This window comes from Rhinoderma darwinii, chromosome 4 (genome assembly GCF_050947455.1).
Source record: "Rhinoderma darwinii isolate aRhiDar2 chromosome 4, aRhiDar2.hap1, whole genome shotgun sequence".
Classification (NCBI taxonomy): Eukaryota; Metazoa; Chordata; class Amphibia; order Anura; family Rhinodermatidae; genus Rhinoderma; species Rhinoderma darwinii.
The window spans coordinates 166,502,355-166,525,776 of NC_134690.1; the positions used below are offsets into that span (position 1 = coordinate 166,502,355).

Consider the following 23,422-nt stretch of genomic DNA (forward strand, 5'->3'; position numbering starts at 1 on the left):
ATTAACTTGTCATGTTTCCAGGCTCTATAAAGGGTCTGACATTAACTTTACAGGGTAGTCACCAATAGGTGGCACTAGAGAGACAGTTTTGTTCCTGCTGGAGGAGAGCTATCTTGCATACTTTTTCCCAAGGAGGCAGGAGCAATGCCCTTAAGGCTGGGTTCACACGACCTATTTTCAGACGTAAAAGAGGCGTATTATGCCTTGTTTTACGTCTGAAAATAGGGCTCCAATATGTCGGCAAACATCTGCCCATTCATTTGAATGGGTTTGCCGACGTACTGTGACGACGACCTGTCATTTACGCGTTGTCGTTTGACAGCTGTCAAACGACGACGCGTAAAATGACTGCCTCGGCAAAGAAGTGCAGGACACTTCTTTGCAACGTAATTTGAGCCGTTCTTCATTGCATTCAATGAAGAGCAGCTCAAGATTACGGGCATCAAAGACGTCTCGCATAATACGAGGAGCAGCATTTACGTCTGAAACAATGCAGCTGTTTTCTCCTGAAAACAGTCTGTCTTTTCAGACGTAAAAGACAGTTCTCGTGTGCACATACCCTAAGGGTATGTTCACACGGCAGCGTCCGTAACGGCCTAAATTACGGGGCTGTTTCCAGGAGAAAACAGCCCCGTCATTTCAGCCATAACGGCATGTGCAGGCGCTTGAACGCCGCGTCCATTACGGACGTAACTGGAGCTGGTTTTCCATGGAGTCCATGGAAAACGGCTCCATTTACGTCTGAAGAAGTGACATGACACTTCTTTGGCGCGGGCGTCTATTTACGTGCCGTCTTTTGACAGCGACTCGTAAATATACGCCTCGTGTGAACAGACAAACGTCAGCCCATTGCTTTCAATGGGCAGATGTTTGCCAACACTATCGAGGCGCATTTTCGGACGTAATTTAAGGCGTTAAAACGCCCGAATTACGTCCGTAAATAAGCCGTGTGAACATACCCTAAGACTTCCTACCAGCTAGATCTCTGCAAGGAGAATAAGGGTATGTGCACATTATAACTGAAATTACGTCTGAAATTACAGAGCTGTTTTTAGGAGAAAACAGCTCCTGAATTTCAGACGTAATTGCATGTACTCGCGTTTTGCGGGGCGTCTCTTACGGATGTAATTTGGAGCTGTTCTTCATTGGAGTCAATGAAAAACGGCTCCAATTACGTCCTAAGAAGTGTCCTGCACTTCTTTTGACGGGGCAGTAATTTTACGCGCCGTCTTTTGACAGCGACGCGTAAAATGACAGGTTGTCGGCACAGTACATCGTAAGACCCATTGAAAGTAATGGGCAGATGTTTGCCGACGTATTGGAGCCGTTTTTTCAGACGTAATTCGAGACGTAAAAATAGGTCGTGTGAACCCAGCCTTAGTACCTGTGTTCAGGTAATGCACAATATACTGTATGAAATAGTGGCTTTACATGTTCATTAAGGGATTCCTTAGTAAATATTTTTACGTACTGTAGCTTATATCTATTCATAAACGCTAAAATGATGTTCATAGGTGGAGATGCAACTTAAATATCTATATTATTATTAGTTTTTTTATAATATTGAAACAGATTTACCCTTAGGGTATGTTCACATAACTGGCCAAAAAACAGCCGAAAATGCCTTCCATTGATTTCAATGGGAGGCGGAGGCGGTTTTCTACCGCGAACGGTAAATGGTAAACGGTAATGCCCTATCTTCACGTGGTTACTCCTCTGACCTCCCATTGACATCAATAGGAGGCAGAGAAAGCGTATTTTGTGGTGTTTTATGCCTGCGGCACTCAATGACCGCAGGTGAAAAACGCAGCGAAAATCGGCGTACAGGCAGAGGAAAATCTGCCTCAAACTTCCAAACGGAATTTTGAGGCAGATTTTCCACCTGCAAAAAAACTCAGTTTGAACCCAGCCTTAGTATTTGTTTTCATAGTAAATATACGATAGATAAAAAAACACTTTCTTAAACTATCTGAAATGATGTTCCAATGAAACACACACATTTTTCATTATTTAAACTGCACGGGACTATAATGCTGTAAACACCTGTCATAACTAGGTGGGAGAGGGGCAGTCAGGATATAAACCATAGACATAGAAAGTGAAGAGTATTATTATTACTATTATAATGGTACCTCCAGAAAAAGCTGCTCTTCAACACCGCTGATCTCTTTTCCTGCTTGTTTTTTCTGCAGTAAGTTTGTAGAGTCTGGACTGACCATATAATGAAGAAGTGAAGTCCAATCATCTAGTCTGGGCCCAAGGTCTTGAAACAGTGCTTCGAATGATATGTTCAGTTCTCTGGGTGGAAAGTCATATATTATATTAGTATGTTAAATGAACAGTCATGGTTCTTGACCAATCTATCTAATCTATCTGTCTTATCTATATCTATCTATCTATATATCTATCTATCTATCTATCTATCTATCTATCTATCTATCTATCTATCTATCTATCTATCTATCTATCTATCTATCTATCTATCTATCTATCTATCTATCTATCTAATCTATCTGTCTTATCTATATCTATCTATCTATATATCTATCTATCTATCTATCTATCTATCTATCTATCTATCTATCTATCTATCTATCTATCTATCTATCTATCTATCTATCTATCTATCTATCTATCTATCTATCTATCTATCTTATCTATCTTATCTATCTATCTATCTATCTATCTATCTATCTATCTATCTATCTATCTATCTATCTATCTATCTATCTATCTATCTATCTATCTATCTATCATCTATCTAACTATCTATCTATCTATCTATCTATCTATCTATCTATCTATCTATCTATCTATCTATCTATCTATCTATCTATCTATCTATCTATCTCATATCTATCTATCTATCTATCTATCTATCTATCTATCTATCTATCTATCTATCTATCTATCTATCTATCTATCTATCTATCTATCTATCTATCTATCATCTATCTATCTCGAAGGATAGAGTAGATTGGGCCTTTTAATATATATCATTGCATCATTCGATTAACTTTCTGTGTCGTCAAGTACTCATATACATGTTAGGCACCATTCACATCGTGTTAGGGGCTTCCGTCGGAGGTATATGTCGGGAAGACCCCCCGACGCATACCTCTGACAAAATGCCCAAATATATCCCACTGTATGACATACAGTGGGAAATGTTGCCTGGGGACCGGTCCTGGCAAAACTCCTGAAGTCACTGTCCATTTATGGACAGTGACGTCAGGAGGAGTGCCGGAGTCCACGGGCAGAGCATCAGCAGGGGAATCCGGCGATAGGGAACTCCTGAAGTCACTGCCCAGGGACTCGAACGCTGTGGAAGCTCCTCATATATGGACAGTGATGTCGGGAGATCCCTGAGGTATACGTTTAACGTATACCTGTGGCAGATGCCATACATTGGCATCTTTCACCCATAGGCTCCTATGGTAAAAAACGTTTGCCGTGTGGTATAAGTTTTTTCTGCGGTATCCCTTAGGATGGAATAGTGTAGTCTACTATGCTATTTCTTTCTTTAAAAAAAAAGGTATAACTACGTATACAAGCCCAACGGAGGCCAAAAGGACACTGTTTTGGTCTCAGTCGGGATAACGGAGCCCTATGGACACGTTTATCTTGTACGTAGGGAGCTTTTCGGACGTACAAGATAAACGTAGTGCCTTCAGCGATATGATTGAGGCCTTACCTGTGGATGTCATATCCAATTTTTATGTCTGTTCCATTAAGTTTATCTGAGTTGATTTCCATGTGTTCTTTATCCATTTCTTCCATAACTGGATTCTGCTCTTTTTCAAAAAATACAAGAACACATTAAAGGGCCTGTTTCTTTTCACATCAGAGATAAAAATAACTGTTAATGCACTTTCAGATAAAAAGATTATTACAGAACAAAAATTATAAGAAAGAATAAAATGTAAAAAAAAATGATAGTAGCAGATTTTATAGTCTACTTTGTCTCATTTTGGAAAAGACCACTTTAAGGCCGGATTCACATGGCCGTGTTCGGTCCATGATATATGGATTGTATGTCGGCCGTATGTCCCGGACTGAACACAGTTCAGGTAGCTGTATTTTCTAGCATCATAATTATCTATTAAGCTAGGAGTCACTAACTCCCTGCGGGGATACTGTCCTGTACAGTAATCATGTTTTCAGTAGGGGACAGTATTCCTGCAGGGAGGCAGGGACTCCTACCATCATAGATAATTATGATGCTAGGAGCCAGGCTCCCTGAACTGTGGTCGTTTCGGGAAATACGGCCGACATATGGACCGTATATCACGTACCGAACATGGCCGTGCAAATCCGGTTTAAATTGCCGTTTTTTTTTGCTAAAAATAGGTGCTGGTTTATAAAACGTTCAGGATTATTTTGCTATGGATTGAAGGATTATCATTGATTATTAATTGATATTGATCTTATTTATTTAATGTATGAATTATCGATACTTATATGGTTTATACGCATGGTAGGAATTCATCTTACAGTATACTATTATGAAATAATTATAATTTTCTATTGTGGTGTTTATGAATTTATTTTTGCGTTATATTTGTTTTGGTATTATGAATCCTTGTTGGGTTTATGTGTCTGAACAGAAATAAAATACTATTTTCTCTGCTATGTTCTTCAGGGCGTCACTTATTAGGATGTTCACCTCTTTTGTATACATATTTGGACTATATCATTATATTCTTTAAACCTATGTGATGTTTTGTCCAAATAAATGATATTGTAATATCCATTTTCGGTTTTCATGTTTATCGTAAAAACCGCAACTGCGATATTGCATGTAAAAATAACCATTGATATTTTTATAAGTTTTTACATGCAAGCCACATTGACTTCAAAACCAGAATAAAACCCTTAAAACCCTGTGCAGATGACATTTTAGTAAAGCTCTGGCCGCTGTGGTTTTTAAACTGTGCAAAACGTAATTTCAAAATTGTGACCCGCATCAGAACAATAAGGCTGAGTTCACACGGGGCGGATACGCTGCGTAAAAGCAAGCAGCATATATACGCCCTTTGCGCCGCAAGTGAATTCCGCTGCGAAAAACTGCAGCACTTAGCCAGCCTGTTAGCAGGCTGGCCTCCTGGGATGACGTCCCTGTGATTGGTTGCAGCGGCGGTCACATGGGATAAAGCGTCATCCCTAGAGGCCGGCCCTCTGACGTCATCCAAGGCGGCCTCCTGGCATGATGTTTCATTCCATGTGACTGCCGCTACAGCCTGTGATTGGCTGCAGCGATCACAACGTCATCCCACAAGGCATCCCCCCTGGAGGAAGAAACGCAGACTCCTGGGTAAGTATAAGATTCGCTGCGAACCAGCCACAAAAAACACAACAACTGATATTTGTTGCAGGTTTTACCTCCCCATTGAATCCAATGGGGAAAACCCCGCAAAAAAATAAGCAGAGTTTACGCAAATAAAATATTGCACCGCTTGTCAATTTCAGAGCGTTTTTTTCCGCTCAGTATATACGCAGCGTGTGGATGAGATTTGTTTTATCTCATCCCCTTTCTGCTACTGTATTTGCGGATTTTCTGCAACAAATTCCGTTGTGGAAAAACCGCAGTAATTATACACTGTGTGAACTGACCCTTTGGGGGAGTTGAAGAACGGCCTGAGTTTACATCACATTTTTTATTTCGTAACTCTCGAATAGGTTTTAATGAAATAAAGTTTCAACTTAAATTTTAAATGTTGCACCAGGATAAGAGTGCTGAGAGGAAGAAGTCCGGCATATTCATGAGCTGCTGCTCACCCTGTCCTGCCGCCGCTGATTGAGAGCTTTCTCCCTACGCACAGCAATCGGCGGGTGGGCGGAGGAGCGGCAGCTCATGAATACGCCAGACTACTTCCTCACAGCGCTTACATTGCACTTAAACATTCACAATGTTATCATAAACCACTAAACTTTTAGACATGAGCGACAGACCACTGAAATCAGCATGGCAGCATAAAGTCACTGATAGGTTCTCTTTACGGCCAAACGATTTGGCAGAAGTGCTCATGTTCTATTTGGCAATATATTATCCTTTAACTTTGGTTAAACCAAAGTTGCTAAATGCAATCAATGTTATGCCATAGTTATGGGTACATTAAAATCACAGCGCCACCAATAGACGGGTTGCAGCTCTACCAAATGTTTAGAACCAGTGAATAACCTTTTTGATAATATTATCCTAGATTGTCTGCTGAGATACCTGTAAGATCTCTTTGGGTTCTGTGGGGAAATATATCACCGTACACATCTTCCATGAACTGTGGGATTGTCTGAGTGAAGAAGGATAAATCCATGTTGTTACGCAAGAACTCCTCTGCCCTGCGCAGCAGATTTAGTAGGATCTGGAGATAGGAGCGCAGCTCTGCAATATTTCCAAACAATAATTACAATTAACATTCATGTGGTACAAGCAAATTGCCAGATATTAAACAAAGAGCCAACACATTACATTTCTCAGATACTAACTCACCCAATGATTGCGTTTATTTCAGCCCAGGGAAACTGTCAGCTCCAACAGCTGTCCTAAGTAGGAACTGAGCCCTTTTTATACGGTCATGAAATTAATATTTATAGCCTATATTAGCACTATATTTTTAGTTGATGTCTTGTAACTCGGCTATCTTCAATTATTTATAATAGCTTGTAACTCTGCTGACTACGGAATCTTACGCACATATATTACAGGTGTAAATGTTCTATAAAGTGACAATTAACCTCAAGGAATAATATAGGCCAAACACGGCAGAATGAAAGCACCATGAGTATCCCATAGGACAAGTAAGCATTGCAGAAAATATTTGGAAATATATATAGAAAACCTGTTAGCCTCGGCTTGTTACAGGACTCTAGGTGTCTGAGAAAACAATAATTATGTGATTTTCCATTTTATAGTTTTCTCTTAGGCTAGATTCACATGAACATGGGGATACTCGGACGTAAAAAAACGTGACGTTTATCACGACCGAGGTGCCCCCGTGCGGGTTCTGTTTTCAAGGATCCCCATAGACTTGTCAATGGAGGGATCCGTGAAAACAGAACAAAATAGGACATGTTCTACTCCTTAACGGACCCTTCACACGTTCCGTTGAAACAACGGCCGTGTGAACGGCTCCATTGAAATACATGCGTCTGTGTGACGGCCATTGTTTTTATGGCCGTCACACGGACGTACTCTACGTTCGTCTGAATTCGGCCTTAGTTATACTCCTAGGTCTTGTAGAAATTTATATATTTTTTAATTTGGACATAGCAAACAAAGGCAATTTTGTAATATCCTCAAGCTAGCTAAAAACAGTATTGTATATGTTATAATAACAATGTATCCCTGATCGATCGTGAGCAACCACAAATGAGGGTTTCTGAACAATAAAAATTTGCTGGTTAAATTGGTTGAAATACTGGAAAATAACTGTAATTAGAAGACTATGTGATAGAAATAATTATAATTAGTGTCCATCAATCAAGGTGCGTTGTCTAGGCATAGATACGATTTACCTCAATTTTATAACTACTTTATCAGAATGTATTGTCCATAGATAAATACTATACATTCAGTTATTAAATACAAAATGCGTTATTGCAACACCTGAAATTGCCCTGTATAGGAAATTCTCAAACGTTATGTGCTAAGGTAGAAGAATACATCATATGGCACATTTTTAAGCATGTCCAATGAAGTTTTCATGTGCTGAAACGGATTTCTCTCGCTTTAAAAAAATAAATTAAAAAAAATGATTTATTACCATAGAAACACAGATTATTGGCAAAAACAATACATGCTGGATATGACCAGGACTGGGGCAGACACTGTAAGCTATAAAGGTTCAGTTATCAATCTATATATCTAGTGATCTGAGATTGCTTGGAAAACTTTTTTACTATATCGGGGGAAAAACACTTTTTACGGATAAGCCTAATGCCGACCCTATGACTATAATCAACATATATTAACCCCTTGGAGACGCAGCTGTTTCCGGATTTTTATTTTAGTTTTTTCCTCTCCGCCTTCCAAAGCCATAACTTTGTTCTTTTTCTGTTGACATAGCCATATGAGGGCTTATTTTTTGTGGGACAATTTGTCTTTTTTTATTATTTAGTGTGCCATATAATGTACTGGGAAACTGGAAGTTTATTCTACAGGTCGATACAATTATGGAGATACCAAATTTATATTGTTTTTTGTTGCCATAATCCGAGAGCCATAACCTTTTTATTTTTCTGTAGATTTACGGTGTGAGGGCATATTTTTTTCGGTACGAGCTGTAGTTTTTATTGGTACCATTTTGGGGTACATGTGGCATCTCAAATGTTAAATCGGCAGAAACAATTGATCTTCAAATCCACCCATTGCAGTGGGGTGTCAGCTGTAACATACAGCCGACCCCCGTTTAGTATGGCGGTGCTCGGCTTGTGAGCTCACTCTGCTTCCACTTAGAAATTGTCACGTACAGTTACGGGACATGTCGCCAAGGGGTTAAAGGAGTTGTCTAGTTTAGAAAACCCATTTCCACATACTGTATTAGAATGGGTTCCCACAGGTCGGATACGCTGCGTAAAAACTGTGCAGCATATCCGACCTGGAACCCACAGTACATTCCATCTGAAAAATCATACCACATTGTGGTGCGGTTTTTCAGACTGAATTTCCGCTGCGGAAAACAGCACTTGAAAAACAACAAATAACGTTGATACTTACCCCGTCCCTCTTCTCTGCGCATAGTCCGGTCTCCTACGATGACATTGCAGGCCATGTGATGCTGCAGCCTGTGATTGGCTGCAGCGGTCACATTGGATGAAACGTCATCACAGGAGGCCGGACTGCAGAAGAAGGAGGGCGTTCTGGGTAAGTATGATTTTTTTTTTTCGAAGTTGCAATTTTTGCGGCGGAATCGCTGCAATTACACTGCAAAAGTCGCAAGCACTTGGCTTGGCTTGGCTTGGCTTGGAATGGTTTTGCATCCCCATTGCGAATCCGCAACAGAAAATAAACAACAACGCAGCAAAAAATTTTTTTTATGCAGCGTGGGCATGAGACTTTCTAAATCTCATCCACTCGGCTGCTACTGGAAATGCTGTGGTATTTCCGCGCACAATTCTGTTGCGGAAATTCCACACCGTTTATGCTACGTGGGAACCCGGCTAAGGGAATTTAGTGTTTATAGGGGGAGTCTCCTGCTCTGGACCCTCATCTATTAGCCAGAGCAGTGAGTGGCTACAGGATCTGACACAGACCGCAGAGGGCCCCTATGAAAGCACATTATATGGGCCCCTGTCTTTTTAATAGCTCGTCATAGAGCATCCCCTCTTATTTTTCTCTAACAATCCACCAGTAATTGTGAGCCTTAGGGCTTATTTAGACGAACGGGATATACGTCCGTGCAATGCGCGTGATTTTCACGCGCGTCGCACGGACCTATATTAGTCTATGGGGCCGTGCAGACAGTTGCGTGATTTTTACGCAGCGTGGGTCCGCTGCGAAAAACTCACGACATGTCCGTTCTTTGTGCGTATTTCGCGCATCACGCACCCATTGAAGTCAATGGGTGCGTGAAAATCACGCGCACCACACGGAAGCACTTCCGTGGGCAACAGCTGTAAAACTATGAATGAAAACAGAAAAGCACCACGTGCTTTTCTGTTTACAAACATCCAAACGGAGTGTCATAATGATGGCGGCTGCGCGAAAATCATGCAGCCGCGCATCATACGGGGCTGACACAGGGAGCGGTTAAGTGCCTTTTGCGCATGCAACACGCCGCGTTTTTTGCGTGCGCAAAAACGCACACGCTCGTGTGAATCCGGCCTGAAATAATGGGAAGCTGCTAGTTGCTTAAAAGATAGCAGTGAGCCCCCTTACCTACTGGGCCCCTATGCACTTGCAGAGGTTGCACCAATGTCCACCCCTGAGTAGCTACAAAGAGCATCTCTTGCTCTGGAGGACCCAGCATGGCCATGTATTACACTGACAGCCCATTGATATTGATGCACACTGTGTATTGCTCTATTTTCTCTGTGGTGGTGATGCAGGGAGTTGCATACTTGCTGCCAGATTCTCCCACAGATTACAGCTGATTTCTGGGGGTCCAAGCAGCTGGACAACCTGTGACCAGAATATCATATCATTATGGGACTCATCTAATAAAAAGGAACTGTCCAAAGCAGACGACCCCCTTAATAATAAGAACCGGATACAATAAGTAACGGTTTTCTTTAAATCTCTTTTAGACATAAAATTGTTTATAGATTATGAAGTGATGAATTGAATGATAATTTACTGCAATGGAACTTAAACTAGTAGGAAATTACTGTTGTTAACAGGTCAGATAATGGGATGAACTTGTATGAGGACTCACCGCATCTTCTCTGTTTCTGCCTGCACTTCTCCACTGCTAAACGTGTACAGGCCCCAGCGCTGAGCGGAGCAGGACAGGACTGCTTGTAAAAGGAACACAAGGGGCTGATTTCTGACTTTGGGTTATTTTGCTGTGTATCTGTCATTGCTCCCAGCTCAAAGCATGAAGGCTCTCGACTTGATGTGGATTCTGCAAAAGAAAAAAGATTTCTTACTGAAGGTATTCAGGATGCATTTATGGTGTATGTATTTTAGAGATTCAACAATGACCAACATTTACTAAGCAGTTATTTACTAAGTTATGGCGTAAACTGTGCCAAAAAGTCACAAACGGTGAACAAATTTTTTGTAAGATTTTCAACTTTTATTATCACTCACCAAATCTGGACAGTGACAAGAAGAGAAGCATGGACTCCAAGGAGATAGTGGTAGACAGGTCACATTTATTAAGCAAACAAAGTAAAAAAAGGTGCAAGTTTTAGCTCAATCAGCAGGTATAGATTTGATCTTCTGTCTGTCAGAGAGTTCAAAATGTGCCAAATTTATTAATAATGTGCGCCTTTTAATAAATTTGGCACAAATCACTCAAACTGTCCCCCAGTCTTAGTAAATGTGTGCAAATGAATGCATCACTGTTATTAAAGTTATTAAAAATAATTATAATTTTATATCACCTTGTCACTGTCTTTGTGAAGTTTTACTTATTTATGTGGGTAAAAGAATCTTGACTATGTAAACCTTTGAACTTTATTTTTATTTTTTTAAATAAAACAATGGTCTAGGTGATTTAAAGCAATTTGAAATTCACTTTAATTAAAAAAATGTTTGTAACTTTTTAAGATACAGCTTCTAAGTAATCTGTATACATAGAAGCTGTATCTTGCCGTTAAAGCTGATGCCGTCAGATCAGCTGGACTGACGACTTGTCCTGCGTGTCTGACCTAGTTTACCCTAGTTTGATTATTGTCCAGCCCCCCATTTTCTATAAAACCGTCTCTAGATTTATACTTTTTGCAGAAATCAAAATACCAGTGCATATGAATAGATAAAATGTAGTATTTTATCTTATTAAGAGAAAGTGGCATCTTAATCACCTTCCAGCAGCCTGTAGCTCCACTCTTCCAACCTGCATACTCTGTAAATGTTCAATCCCCCTAAAATTCATCTAGTGTAAATCAGTAAATAGGAAATAGAGAGAATGGGGAAGGAGGGGGATGCAGCTGCAGATTTTCACTCAGTGCTTTTAAAGTAAGAGCAGGAGAGTGAGAGAGGAACAGCAGGGGGAAACATCTGATTGGTTTAGAGCATGCATCACACCAGGAACAGCCTACTCACTCAGCAAACATGGGGAGAGAAAATGTACATTTACAAAAACTCATTTAGCTAATATGATTGTTCACCCGCATGACACATAGGAAAAAACACATTCTTAGGTCTAGGCTTCAAGGCAACATCTGCTATAGAAGAATATAAGGGAATGCAATCGGATCATCTGAATTATATTCCGCTGTGGAATCAAAAAATACTGTGAGGCCCATTTCTTAAAGAAATCTGTTCTTGGTGACACTTTTTTCTACAAATATTCTTGGTCCTGCACCAAATTTATAAAAAGTCACATGATCATCTGTAAATTTGATGCAGACACTATAAGAAACACACATCAAGCCATAACTATTCTCGAAGGTTTGATACAGTACTTGTGGAGTACTGTCGACATTTATGCTAAATAAAATCTCCCAATGTTTTATAGCGACATGCCTATAGAGTTTAATGGCAAGGGTATAGCAAAAGGGTGTCCTGTTGGCATAAGTTTCGTTGGGATATGTGGGGATCCCACATCTTCAACTCAGGATACTGGACTTTTCAATACAACTGTATACAACATATATTTTTTTTATTGTAGTCAATGGCACAAGTATGTAACTGTAAACTCCGAAAATGGTGTGATCCTCGCCTTAAACTCTCCATAGACATGAGATTTCAACAAGTAGTCAGATACATTGATAGATCTGTCATCCGACTATATTTTGGCCAACAGTATTACGAAGAGTCATAATAGCCAGAATCAGTAGGGAGAAATGAGAAAAAAAAATCCCTTATATAACATTCAATTGGTTGCTAGTCAGACAATTATACCAAAATCCTCATTGTCAAATAAATCCAACGGGAAAGACGGAAAAGATCCAATTTTTTGCAGACTGTTTGTTAGTTACACCTCATTTGTACATAGGTATAGGTTTTTAATAAATTACCCCCTCTGTTTTTATTGTGAGCTTTTTTTTATCATTTTATAAATTATATTTTACAGTATCTCCAAATTGGTACATTTTGCCAGATTTTATCAAGCAAAAAGTGGAAGTGGACAGAGCTGTGAACTAGTCCTAGACAGTAAAATGGGGGCATTTGTACAGAGATAAAAACATTTGGGATTTGTAGGTGATAATTATTAATTGGAAACATAGCACTTGTTTATTATCATTCAATTAGAAGCTGTCATGAAGAGCAAATATCCTTACTCTTCATCTGGTTCCTGATCCAATCAATGAAGGCTGTTACTCTGGTGTAAACCCCAGGCTTTCCTCTCTCTCCACAGCCATCACCCCATGAGGTAATGCCATATATTACATATTGTTTAGTGGAAGGATCTTGGCAGGTCAAAGGTCCTCCAGAGTCTCCCTGTGATTGGAGAAAGACAGGGACACATGTATAAAAGGTGTTATTTCTAGGCCCACACTGCTTATATTGGGCGTGTGCCAGGTTAACAGAAATGGTGCACGGCCATACATGGGGTGTTACAAAACAAACCTGCCAAAAATATTATATAGAGCATTACAAGAAAGGGTGGCAGTAACATGCAAAGATTTTCACATGAATGTTGCAATAAGTATAACAGGTCCATGTTCACATCACTGTTTTGCCACTGTTTTAACGTATATATGCTTGGAAAAGCTCCTGACGTATATACTTTAAACAGAGGCTGTGATGGATGCCTAACTGTGGCATCTGTCGCCCCTAGGCTGTAATGGCATCCATTTAACAGAATTGTCATGAGCTTTTCAATAGCTTTTCATGATGTTTCTATTAAACGAAGGCTATTATAGCAAATGGGTTATGGTCGGAGGCTCAATGATCACACATTGATGGCCTATCCTAAGAATAGACCAAAAAAGTATTTTTCTGGAAAACCCCTGTAACATGTTTTCCCCAGATGAAAATGGAAAATTTACCTGGCAAGAGTCTATGCCTCCAGTCAGGTAGCCAGCACAGAACATGGTGCTGGTCAACATGTCCTTTCCTAAGGTGCTCCTGCATGATTCTTGGCTCAGAACTGGCACACGAGCTTCCATAATAACATCTGATGGAGGACCATCTGTTTTCGGAATATAACAGTAGAAAAGTGCAGTAAATTCACATGGCTTATATAATATGAAGAAAGCTCTATTTACAATAGATAAATGAGACCAGTGCGAAGGGCAGCTTAGTGACAGTACAGAAATGGAAGAATAGTAATCGTAATTGTATAGTAATTGTATTTCTTCATTCCAATATTTCAATATATATTGTTTGATTCTTGGCTTTAATAACTAGATGATTTTTTGTAAAAAAAAAAAAATGGAGGTGAAGATGTTAGGTAAACCGGCAAACACATGCTTGAACAGAATACATTAGTAATGTCAAGATTTGCAAGCTGCCTGCTCCTTACTTATTCTGTAAGTATTTGTAGTTTGAAAGAGGATCTGTCACCAGTTTATTAATTCCCTATCTCCTAACTAATCTAATAGGCGCTATGATGCTGATAACTACAGTGAAGTTGTTTTTCAAAAATGTTTATTATTTGCAAAGTTATGAGCATTTTTCTAAATATGCTAATTTGTCTATACTTGCCAAATGGGAGGTGACTCTTTCTTTGCTTTCTGGGTGGTGTAATGTTTTCTGTGTAATGCTGTCCAATCAGCATACAGCTTCTCCCCCTTCCCTGCCCAACAACACAGTGCGATCATATGGTGTACAGCTTCCATTCCCGACTGTGTTTTCAACTGGTGATACCTCCGGTTGTTTCACAGCAAGAACTGCGATGCTGGTGTCATATGAAAGAATCTCATCTTTCATATGCCGCCATAACCACTGTTCTAGGTGGTCCACAGCCGGAGATATGGCTATTTGAAGTGATCCCCATTCCTCCAGCCTCAGTCTCTCACACTGTGTGAAGCAACTTCATGCTGATAGGACAGCGCCAAAGGCTGTGAGGAGGCTCCACCTCAGGAGAATCACTGCTGTTGACGCCCACTTGTCTAGTATAGCCTCATTTGCATATTTAGAAACAGGCACATCACTTTTAAAATGGTAAACTTTTTGGGACACAATTTTCACTAGCCATATCAGTGTGACAGCGCCTATTAGATTTAGCTAGGAGATTGGGCATTACTAAACTAGTGACATCCTCTTTAAGCGACGCTAGACAAGTAGGTGCCCTAATCTTCATAAGTTGTCACACAGACTTTTTATAGTGTGACAAATTCAACTCTTCCGCAACTTACATATGACAGCTTTAATAACGACTACAATAAAAACGTAATGGAAAAAAATAAAAAATAATGACTACAGATTTGTACAACTTGTTTGCAAATGGTGCATTTCTATTACCTCTTTATTATTGATATGTAGAATCTATTCAAAATGATCTTTTTGTGTGTGTGTGTGTGTGTGTGTGTGTGTGTGTGTGTGTGTGTGTCAAAGTCTGTGATCTCGTTCCATTAAATTATTTTGACTTGATTTCACCTTTAAATCAGGGTTCCTGACATGTCTATTTTAATAAATACTTGTAATCCCCATGAAATAACAATTCTGGAACATAATTTCTTAGTACTCTGCGTTTTGCCATTCTTCTGTTATTCCTCCTAGAAATGTATGAAAAAATTGACAACTGGGTGTTACCATTTCCCTTGTCAAAGGGGTACTGTCAGCACTGATTGGACATTGTCAGTCTGTGTAGGGACACACCCCCAACTGGCAACATCCAGTTGTCAATTTAATTATACATTTCTAGCAGGAATAACAGAGGAATGGCACAATGTAGAGTTCTAAGAAAAGATGCTCCAGAATTGTTATTTCATGGGGAATACAATTATTTACTAAAACAGAAATGTCAGGAGAGCTGACAGGACCCCTTTAGGATGGGGTTGATAAAGAAGATATTAGTAGACTGACCTTCATAAAGGGAGCCCCACCCAGCAATGAAGCAGTTTGTTCCAGGAGCTGGGTCCATAGGTACTGTAGGGAGACACACTGGAATTGCTCTAGAAGATGCTACAACTGTGCTTGTCAATTCCACCAGTGCAAGATCATTATTAAATGTTTTCTGATTAAACTATAGAGGAAATGTAAAAATAAGATCAGAATTATTTTTTATTAAAAGATCAAATATTGTCACTAAAGCAATATATGTTGCCTAGCTCCAATTCTTTTGCCACCAATTAGTATGAATATGTACATCAAGATACTTAGAGGATCTTTTGCCAAGAATTTGTACCAAGGTTTTGGGTAATTTCTCTTAATAAAATAATTGTCATACATTATATATGGTTGTATATCTCCCTTTTATCACAAATCTTAAAGTGTAGCTAAACGTTCGACAAACTTCTGACATGTCATAGTGACATGTCAGAAGTTTGGATTGATGGTGGTCCGAATACTAAGACCCCCACCAATCGCTAGAACGAAGCAGCTGAAGTGCTCGTGTGAGCGCTAAACCGCTTCGTGTCTGACTTTTTCCGGAAATAAATGTATCGTGTATGGACTCAATAGAAGTCTATGAGCCCATATTCCGATAAATTGGCTTTTCGGGAAAAGCCGAATAGAAACGAAGCAGCTGAGCACTCACAAGAGTGCTTTAGCTGCTTCGTTCTAGCAGTTGGTGGGGGTCTCCTTGCTCGGACCCCCACCAATCCAAACTTCTGACATGTCACTGTGACATGTCAGAAGTGTGTCGAACATTTAGCTACACTTTAAATGTGTTTGTCATTTGGTTTCAGTACCTTGGGATGGGTTATAATCCTATTCACTTGATAGACTTTTTTTTCATCTTCTTCTTTGCCCAGGTTATATTGCCCAATCACAACCGTCCAATGCAGCTCATTAACATTTCTGCCAAACAAAAGTACATATCTAATAATCTGGGCACCAAAGAGCAATTGAGACAGACATTGTTGACCCACTAATGGTCACTCATATGCATCTCTATCACTATACACGCATTTTGCAAACATATAACACAAACATTATAGTCTTACATGCTCAAGCAATGCAACTGGGACAATTTAAAAGATTATTTTCTCATACCCATTGAAGCAATGTGCAGCTGTTAGAACCCAAACATCTCCCAGCAGGACTCCACCACACATAAGCTCTCCATTAAGTCGAATATTCACCAGCCATGGCCAAGACCCAGGTGAAGTAATGCTTCCTCCAACTATGCGACCTTTAGGCATAGTGTTGTTGGTGGTGGATGCTATAGCTTTTCCGCAGGTTACTGTTGAAGGGAAAATAACAATTATACCTATATATTTTTTTAGGTATTCCATATACAAACAACCCTCAAATATCATGGCATCAATGCTGAGGGTCTTGCTTGAAGTTTTAGTGCCAGGCAGCTGCTGCCAAGTCATATAAAATCATGGGATTCCACAAAAGAGGCGTAGATGCTAATGACAAGAATAAACTTTTGCCACTATACAAATAGCTAGTCTGAGCAGAGATGGAATATTGTGTACAATGATAAGTACCTGTGTGTAAAAAGGACATAGCTGAGTGGGTGTAGAGGAGGGTGACCAAGGTAATAAAGGCAATGGGTGGATTGAGGTACAGAGACAAATTATCTTCTATGGGGTGATCTAATTACAAAGTACAGCTATATAACGGACAGTACAGAGAGCTTTGTAATGATACATTTACACCTCGGCCTGTAATCATGACAAGAGAGGGAGCATTCTCTACGTCTATAGGAAAGAAGGTTTCACCATTATCATGACGGGGATTCTTTTCTGTAAGAGCAGTGAGACTATGGAACTCTCTGATTCATTGAACAAGTTCAAGGAGGGCCTGTATGCCTTTCTTGAAAAATATAATATTACCAGTTATGGGTACTAGATTCTGGAGATAAACGTTGATGCAGGGGTCTATACATAATTGGAGTTGGGAAAGAATTTTCACCCTGATATGTTTAACACTGTAGTATTATAGGTTGAACTTGATTGATCAGTTTCTTTTTTTTAACCTTATCAACTATGTAACTATGTTATCAATGCAAAAGCAAATATGAAAATTCTCCCAATGCCACTAGATATAGTAATGTGACATCCTGCAAATTTTACAGGCTTCATATTAACCGGTGTGAAACAGATCCCGGTGTTGCCTATCGGACCCCATTGACTTACAGCGCTATTCTTGCTGTTAAATCTGACGGAACTGCTTTAAAGAGCATCCAACACATATGTGAACTCAACCTTAGGTGTGGATAGTATGGGGCATAAGATCATAGGTCCATCCTTATACTACATATGTAACCCTGATAACACAAGAGAGCATGCAGCATTCTCAGTATCTACTGTTTTTATTTTATTTTAGCAAATAGTAGTTAGTTGAAAGAGGTGATAAGCATAGTAATTTTTCCAGACATGGAAACTCAAGAACTGCCAATGATTTTGGAGCCTCTATTTGTCTGTTGTTCCCAAATAGATTGTCATTGTAATAGTGAGGCATTGTCTCTACTAACAGAAAGGTATTATATGGAAGATGTGGTCTATTTTGAGCAAAACAGTTATTTTAACCGTTTGAATCCTCTCCTGCCATGACAACTTTCAACAAAATGTGTATGGAGAATGTTCGATGCATGATGATGACAAAGTCAGTCTACTCACACAGACTTCCCGAATCAGGTGACGTGTTTAGATAATCCAAGTCACTTTCTAACTCTGCAAAAGAAACAAATACAAATTGAATGGAAACACATATACAGTATACGTACAAAAGCAGTCCAATTTCATAGAATACGATGTTCAGTGATGACCGCTGAGCTAAAAGTAACCTGCAAAAGTTTCTAGTTTCCTAAAGAGCAGCAAATAAACTCCTACAACCACTTAAGAATCATACTCTACTCTATATAGATAATAATAACAATTACCGGTAATTTTCCTAAAATCAAGAGCTTATGCACACGGCCATAATATGACACTGATAGAAAGCTATCGGCCCATGCTGTACCTCTATATGCCTTTGAATTCATACAAAGACACAGAAGTCTTTCTCATGTAGTCATACAGAAACGGTGATGTTCCATCACATGCTAGATTACGGAGGTATTCTCCACTTGAAGCATTGCTTCTACAGAAGAATACAGTATTGTACCGAGGCACTGTACAGTGGCACATGGTGTGTCTATATGTCTGAAATACAGAACTGTAGCGACTCTGTGTGCCGCTGTACATGAGGCCTCAGGCTTCCCTGATTTATACAGTAAATAGGTCCCATTATTAGAACTGAATCTACCATTTAGGCTATACACTTACGATGTGTAAGTCACACAAAAGTAAAAAAAAAACAAAACAAAGGAAAACAAAGAACAAAATCAACAAATACCATTTTGCTAAAGAAATTGTTCTAAGAAATATTCCTAGAACTGTTTATATGGAAAACCAAGATCTGGGTACTGCATGTAAAAACCGTGATTCATAAAACAAAATCTCATTCACATTTATGTAACATGTGGCTGCGGCATTATTTCCACTGGAAAAAAAACTAAGCAAAAAATGCAAACGGCAAAAAAGAATAAGCCAGCATGTAAATTATATTTACTTTTCCTTATTATTGTTATTTGAAAGGAGAACACCCACAATACTTTAGAGTGAAATGCTCCAAATTGACTAAGATGCACGACCCTTAATAAATTTGGTGCATCTTGGGCAGTCCTACATTACTGTCTACCTCAGTGTAGAGTTTCTTGAAGTCAATGTAATGCGATGTAAATAATTTCCATACATGACTGTGCCTAAAATACACCCTGTGCCACTGTCCCTTCACTCATTTGTTTAAAGATGTTCTACCAGATTAGAAAAAAGGTTCTGCTTTTTTCCCCCAAAAACCGCACCACTCTTGTACCTGACGGGTATTGCAGCTCAGCCATATTTACTTTAATAGACAAGAGTGCCACTGATTCTGGAAAAAAACAACCCCTTTAATTTACAATATAGATGTTATATAGTTATAATCTTACTGCATTCTTGCAGCTTGAGATGACATTGTCCAGCCATGATTTTGATGCAATTTTCTGATGTATGATTCCCCTCCATACACAACTGCCGGTAAAAGCCACACACTACACTGAGGGCCCAGCTTCTTTCTATAGGACCAGCTTCCTTGTCTGCTGTCAGGATAGTCTCACAAGTTGGCTCAGATTCTGCGGTGGCTCCATTCTCTGCAAGACAATGAAAACAAGTGTCACTTTTATGCTAAATGTGTGGAGACATATGAGTTTTTGGGAAGCTAAAGCGTTAAAAAAATCTTGAAGAGTACATAAGTTTCAAACCAAATAAAAACTCAGCCAAACTATTATGATAGGTCTTATTAGCATTTATGTTGAAATTTACAAAATTATAAATATCTGTTCTTATTACAATTAAATCCGGCAGTAGGAAAATTAAAAGTAAAAAAAAATGTACACTTTTTTTTCATCCTCCCATATAGAAAAGTTGTGAAAAAGTAGACTTTTTTTTAATAAATCCCCAATAAAATGGCCACGCTGCTCAATCATTTCCTACTTTCAAGGCAGAGCTATGGCTTTCAGCACGAGATGAAAGATTAAGAATCCCAGCATGCCCTTCTTTCACATTGCTGAGGGCCGAGACATGACTATATGACTGCAAGGGGCTCAGTTATAGAACAGAGTAGCAGTGCCAGTCTCTTGCGGTCACGTGGTCAAGTCTCGGTTTTTAGAAATGTGACAGAAGGAAGCCAGCCACTTGCCCCCCTCCGTGTTAGAACGTCACCAATCGCGTGACTGCAAGGGGCTGGCAAACGTATTCTGTTCAAGCCGACACGAATGGGAGGGGGAGATAGGCCTCAATCACATGGTGCTTTACCGGTACATTGTAGTACAGGAAACTACAGAACTTCCACGTGACAACGAATCTGCACAACTTTGCCACCTGAAGTAAATTAGAAATAAATTATGCAATGTTACAATTCACTCACTGTTTCAATTCCTCACGAACAGAAGTAAATTAGAAATAAATTATACAATGTTCCAATATACTCACTGTATCAATTCCTCGCAAATTTTAGGATCTCTGCGTTATTGTTTACTTTCAGTGGATAAAAATCTGCCCCGATCACGTGATAGACCCACAAGTGCACACAAGGCTTGTAACAAGACATTGCTCTCATAACTGTATTGTGTGTGTGTGTGTGTGTGTGTGTGATCGTCACATGACCAGGATGAAATTGTATATACTGGATGTAAACAATAAGGGTAGTGACACGTAGTGACCAAAAACGTCTGAAAATACGGAGCTGTTTTCAGGCGAAAAGAGCTCCTGATTTTCAGACTTTTTTTTTTTATCAACTCACGCTTTTCGCAGCGTTTTTTACGGACGTTTTTGGAGCTGTTTTTCAATGGAGTCAATGAAAAACGCCTCCAAAAATAAAGGCTCGTGGGAACACAACATTGTAATTCCCATTGAAAGCAATGGGCAGATGTTTGTAGGCGTATTAGGGGCGTTTTTCAGGCGTAATTCGAGGAGTAAAACGACCAAATTACGTCTGAAACCACTGCGCGTGAACATACCCTTAAGGTTCCAATTGAATGACAGTAAGCAGAGATCTGGGACACCGTGAGGAATTGATACTGAAACTTTTTACAAAGAATAACCTTCAGTGACAAAACAACATGTGACTTATGTACCAAATACAACATGCCATGTAACATTTTCCTAATCTTCCTGTGATGCCTCCGTCTCCTCCAAATGATATCCTTCTGTCTACATCTGTCAATCAAATGACATCACTTCCTGTCTCAGTGACCACAGCGACTAATTTCCTAACATACCTCACAGTCGTGGTCACAGACAATAATAGAAATAGAGGCCTGGGAGATAACAGGGCAGGGAGGTTGAGCCATGAAGCCAGAATAGAGTGAGGGGTTTAGTTAGATCAATAAATGTGGAGGAATTAGACTTTAATTATTATAAGATTACTAATTATAGTGAGAATAAAAACAGCAGTACGCATTAGAAAGAAATTACTGTTTCATTGCAGAATAACTGAAAATGGGTGACAATTCATTTTTATTTGGTATATATAATCCCTATTAAAAGGCGTATTAATTAGTGTTCTGTATGGTGGTAAAAAGGAGTTATTTTATTATTAGTAACATGGACACCATCTATTATGAACACTTGTCAAGGTGACCATCTGTGCAAACAACTCTTCATCCCTCAATTAATTTCTGCTTTTCAGAATGCAAATGAGATACTGAAAATTACTTAGCAGGAGAAATGGGTAAATATGTGTAAGAGAACGCAATGGCTTGTTACTAAAAAATATAAAAAAAAAAAAACAGTTGAGACCAGTCACATATGCCCAAAGATCAACAAAGACATATTAACGTTCTGCTCAGTGATTAATCTATAAAGCTGTGCCCCTTCAATAGTCTAGAAAATTGGACGCCTGACACACAGGGTCTATATAATCTTGTTTAGCATGTGAACGAATCCACAAATGGTTTAGTCATTGACCTTGATGCTTGTAAATCATACTGAAGTTACTTCAAATCAATGTCACCTAGCTGTAATACTTCTAAAGTGATGACCTCCAATTAAAATCTTAAGCTGCTTATTTTTAAAGGTAGTTTTGCGGGTACTTAAACTGCATATGCCATCATACAAATCAAATAGCAACAAACAAAAACACTTAAAGGGGTCTTTTCCGCATAACCCCTACTGGACGATCTTCATAAACCCTTTGCGATCACAGCTGGTCGCCAGGGGAAGCTCCTGCTGCCCATACTTTTCGCTTAAGAGAAAATGTAATATTAAATGGCAGGCTTTCAAATGAATAGCCCCCCCCATGTAATACATAGATTCCTAAGTCCACACCCTATATGACGTCCGCATGCTCTTATGAGGCAACCCCTTTAAACCTACATGAGTAGTACATGAGTCCTAGGTTTAAGATCAAGAGCCATCCAAGGACCATCTACCCAGAGGCATAGCTAGCGGGGTGGGCAGGGCTGTGTCAATTGTATCTGCATCCTCAGGAAGCAGATACAGTTGAAGCCAATGCTGGGGCATGGAGCCGTCCGCACACTGGTCCAGAATTTACTGTGTAATGCCAGCCGTGAGCGGCTCGGCGCAGACAGGTGCGATGTAGTGATGTCATTGCACCTGTCTGCACCGAGTCACACACTGCACAGACCGGAGGAGCAGAGGGATTTCCTCCACTCATCGTGGGAGCATGGTTAGTTGAGTATTCTTTTATTTTTAATTAGGCACTATGGGCATTATACTGTATGGGGACAGGTGTGGGGCGTTATACTGGCTGTGGGGGAATTATACTGGCTGTGGGGGCAGTTGGGGGGCATTATGCTGCCTCTGGGGGCATTATACTGGCTGTGGGGGTATCATACTGGATATGGGGGACAGATATGAAGTCATTATACTCTGTGGGGCAGCTATGGGGGCATTATTCCTTTTGTGGGCCAGTAAGGGGGCATTAAACTGTGGGGGCAGCTATGGGGGCATTATACTGTGTGGGGAGGCACTGTGGGCGCATTATACTTTGTGGGGAGGCATTATAAGCACATTATACTGTGTGGGGGTGCATTATAGGGGCATTATTCTGTGTGGGAGCACCAAGGGGGTATTATACTGTTTTGGGGCTGTCATGGGGCATTATACTGTGTGGGGGCATTATAGTGGCATTATACTGTGTGGGGAGACAATATTGGAGCATTATTCTGTGTGGGACACTATGGGGCATTATACTGTTTGGAAAGGCACT

General features: G+C 39.7%; 1 protein-coding gene across 2 annotated transcripts in view; it reads right to left on the minus strand.

Annotated features, from left to right (window-relative positions):
* The window catches only part of PRSS56 (serine protease 56), a 51,442-nt gene that overhangs the window by 22,274 nt on the left and 5,746 nt on the right, over positions 1 to 23,422 (minus strand). For both annotated transcript variants that reach the window (XM_075864109.1, XM_075864108.1), the window contains exons 3-13: positions 19,641 to 19,841; positions 18,289 to 18,342; positions 16,712 to 16,901; positions 16,408 to 16,516; positions 15,581 to 15,740; positions 13,600 to 13,742; positions 12,889 to 13,048; positions 10,374 to 10,562; positions 6,221 to 6,382; positions 3,695 to 3,794; positions 2,133 to 2,298 (exon numbers count right to left, since the gene is read on the minus strand). In XM_075864109.1, coding sequence (XP_075720224.1) covers positions 2,133 to 2,298; positions 3,695 to 3,794; positions 6,221 to 6,382; positions 10,374 to 10,562; positions 12,889 to 13,048; positions 13,600 to 13,742; positions 15,581 to 15,740; positions 16,408 to 16,516; positions 16,712 to 16,901; positions 18,289 to 18,342; positions 19,641 to 19,841 — 1,634 coding nt within the window. The remainder of the gene's footprint in view (positions 1 to 2,132; positions 2,299 to 3,694; positions 3,795 to 6,220; positions 6,383 to 10,373; positions 10,563 to 12,888; positions 13,049 to 13,599; positions 13,743 to 15,580; positions 15,741 to 16,407; positions 16,517 to 16,711; positions 16,902 to 18,288; positions 18,343 to 19,640; positions 19,842 to 23,422) is intronic.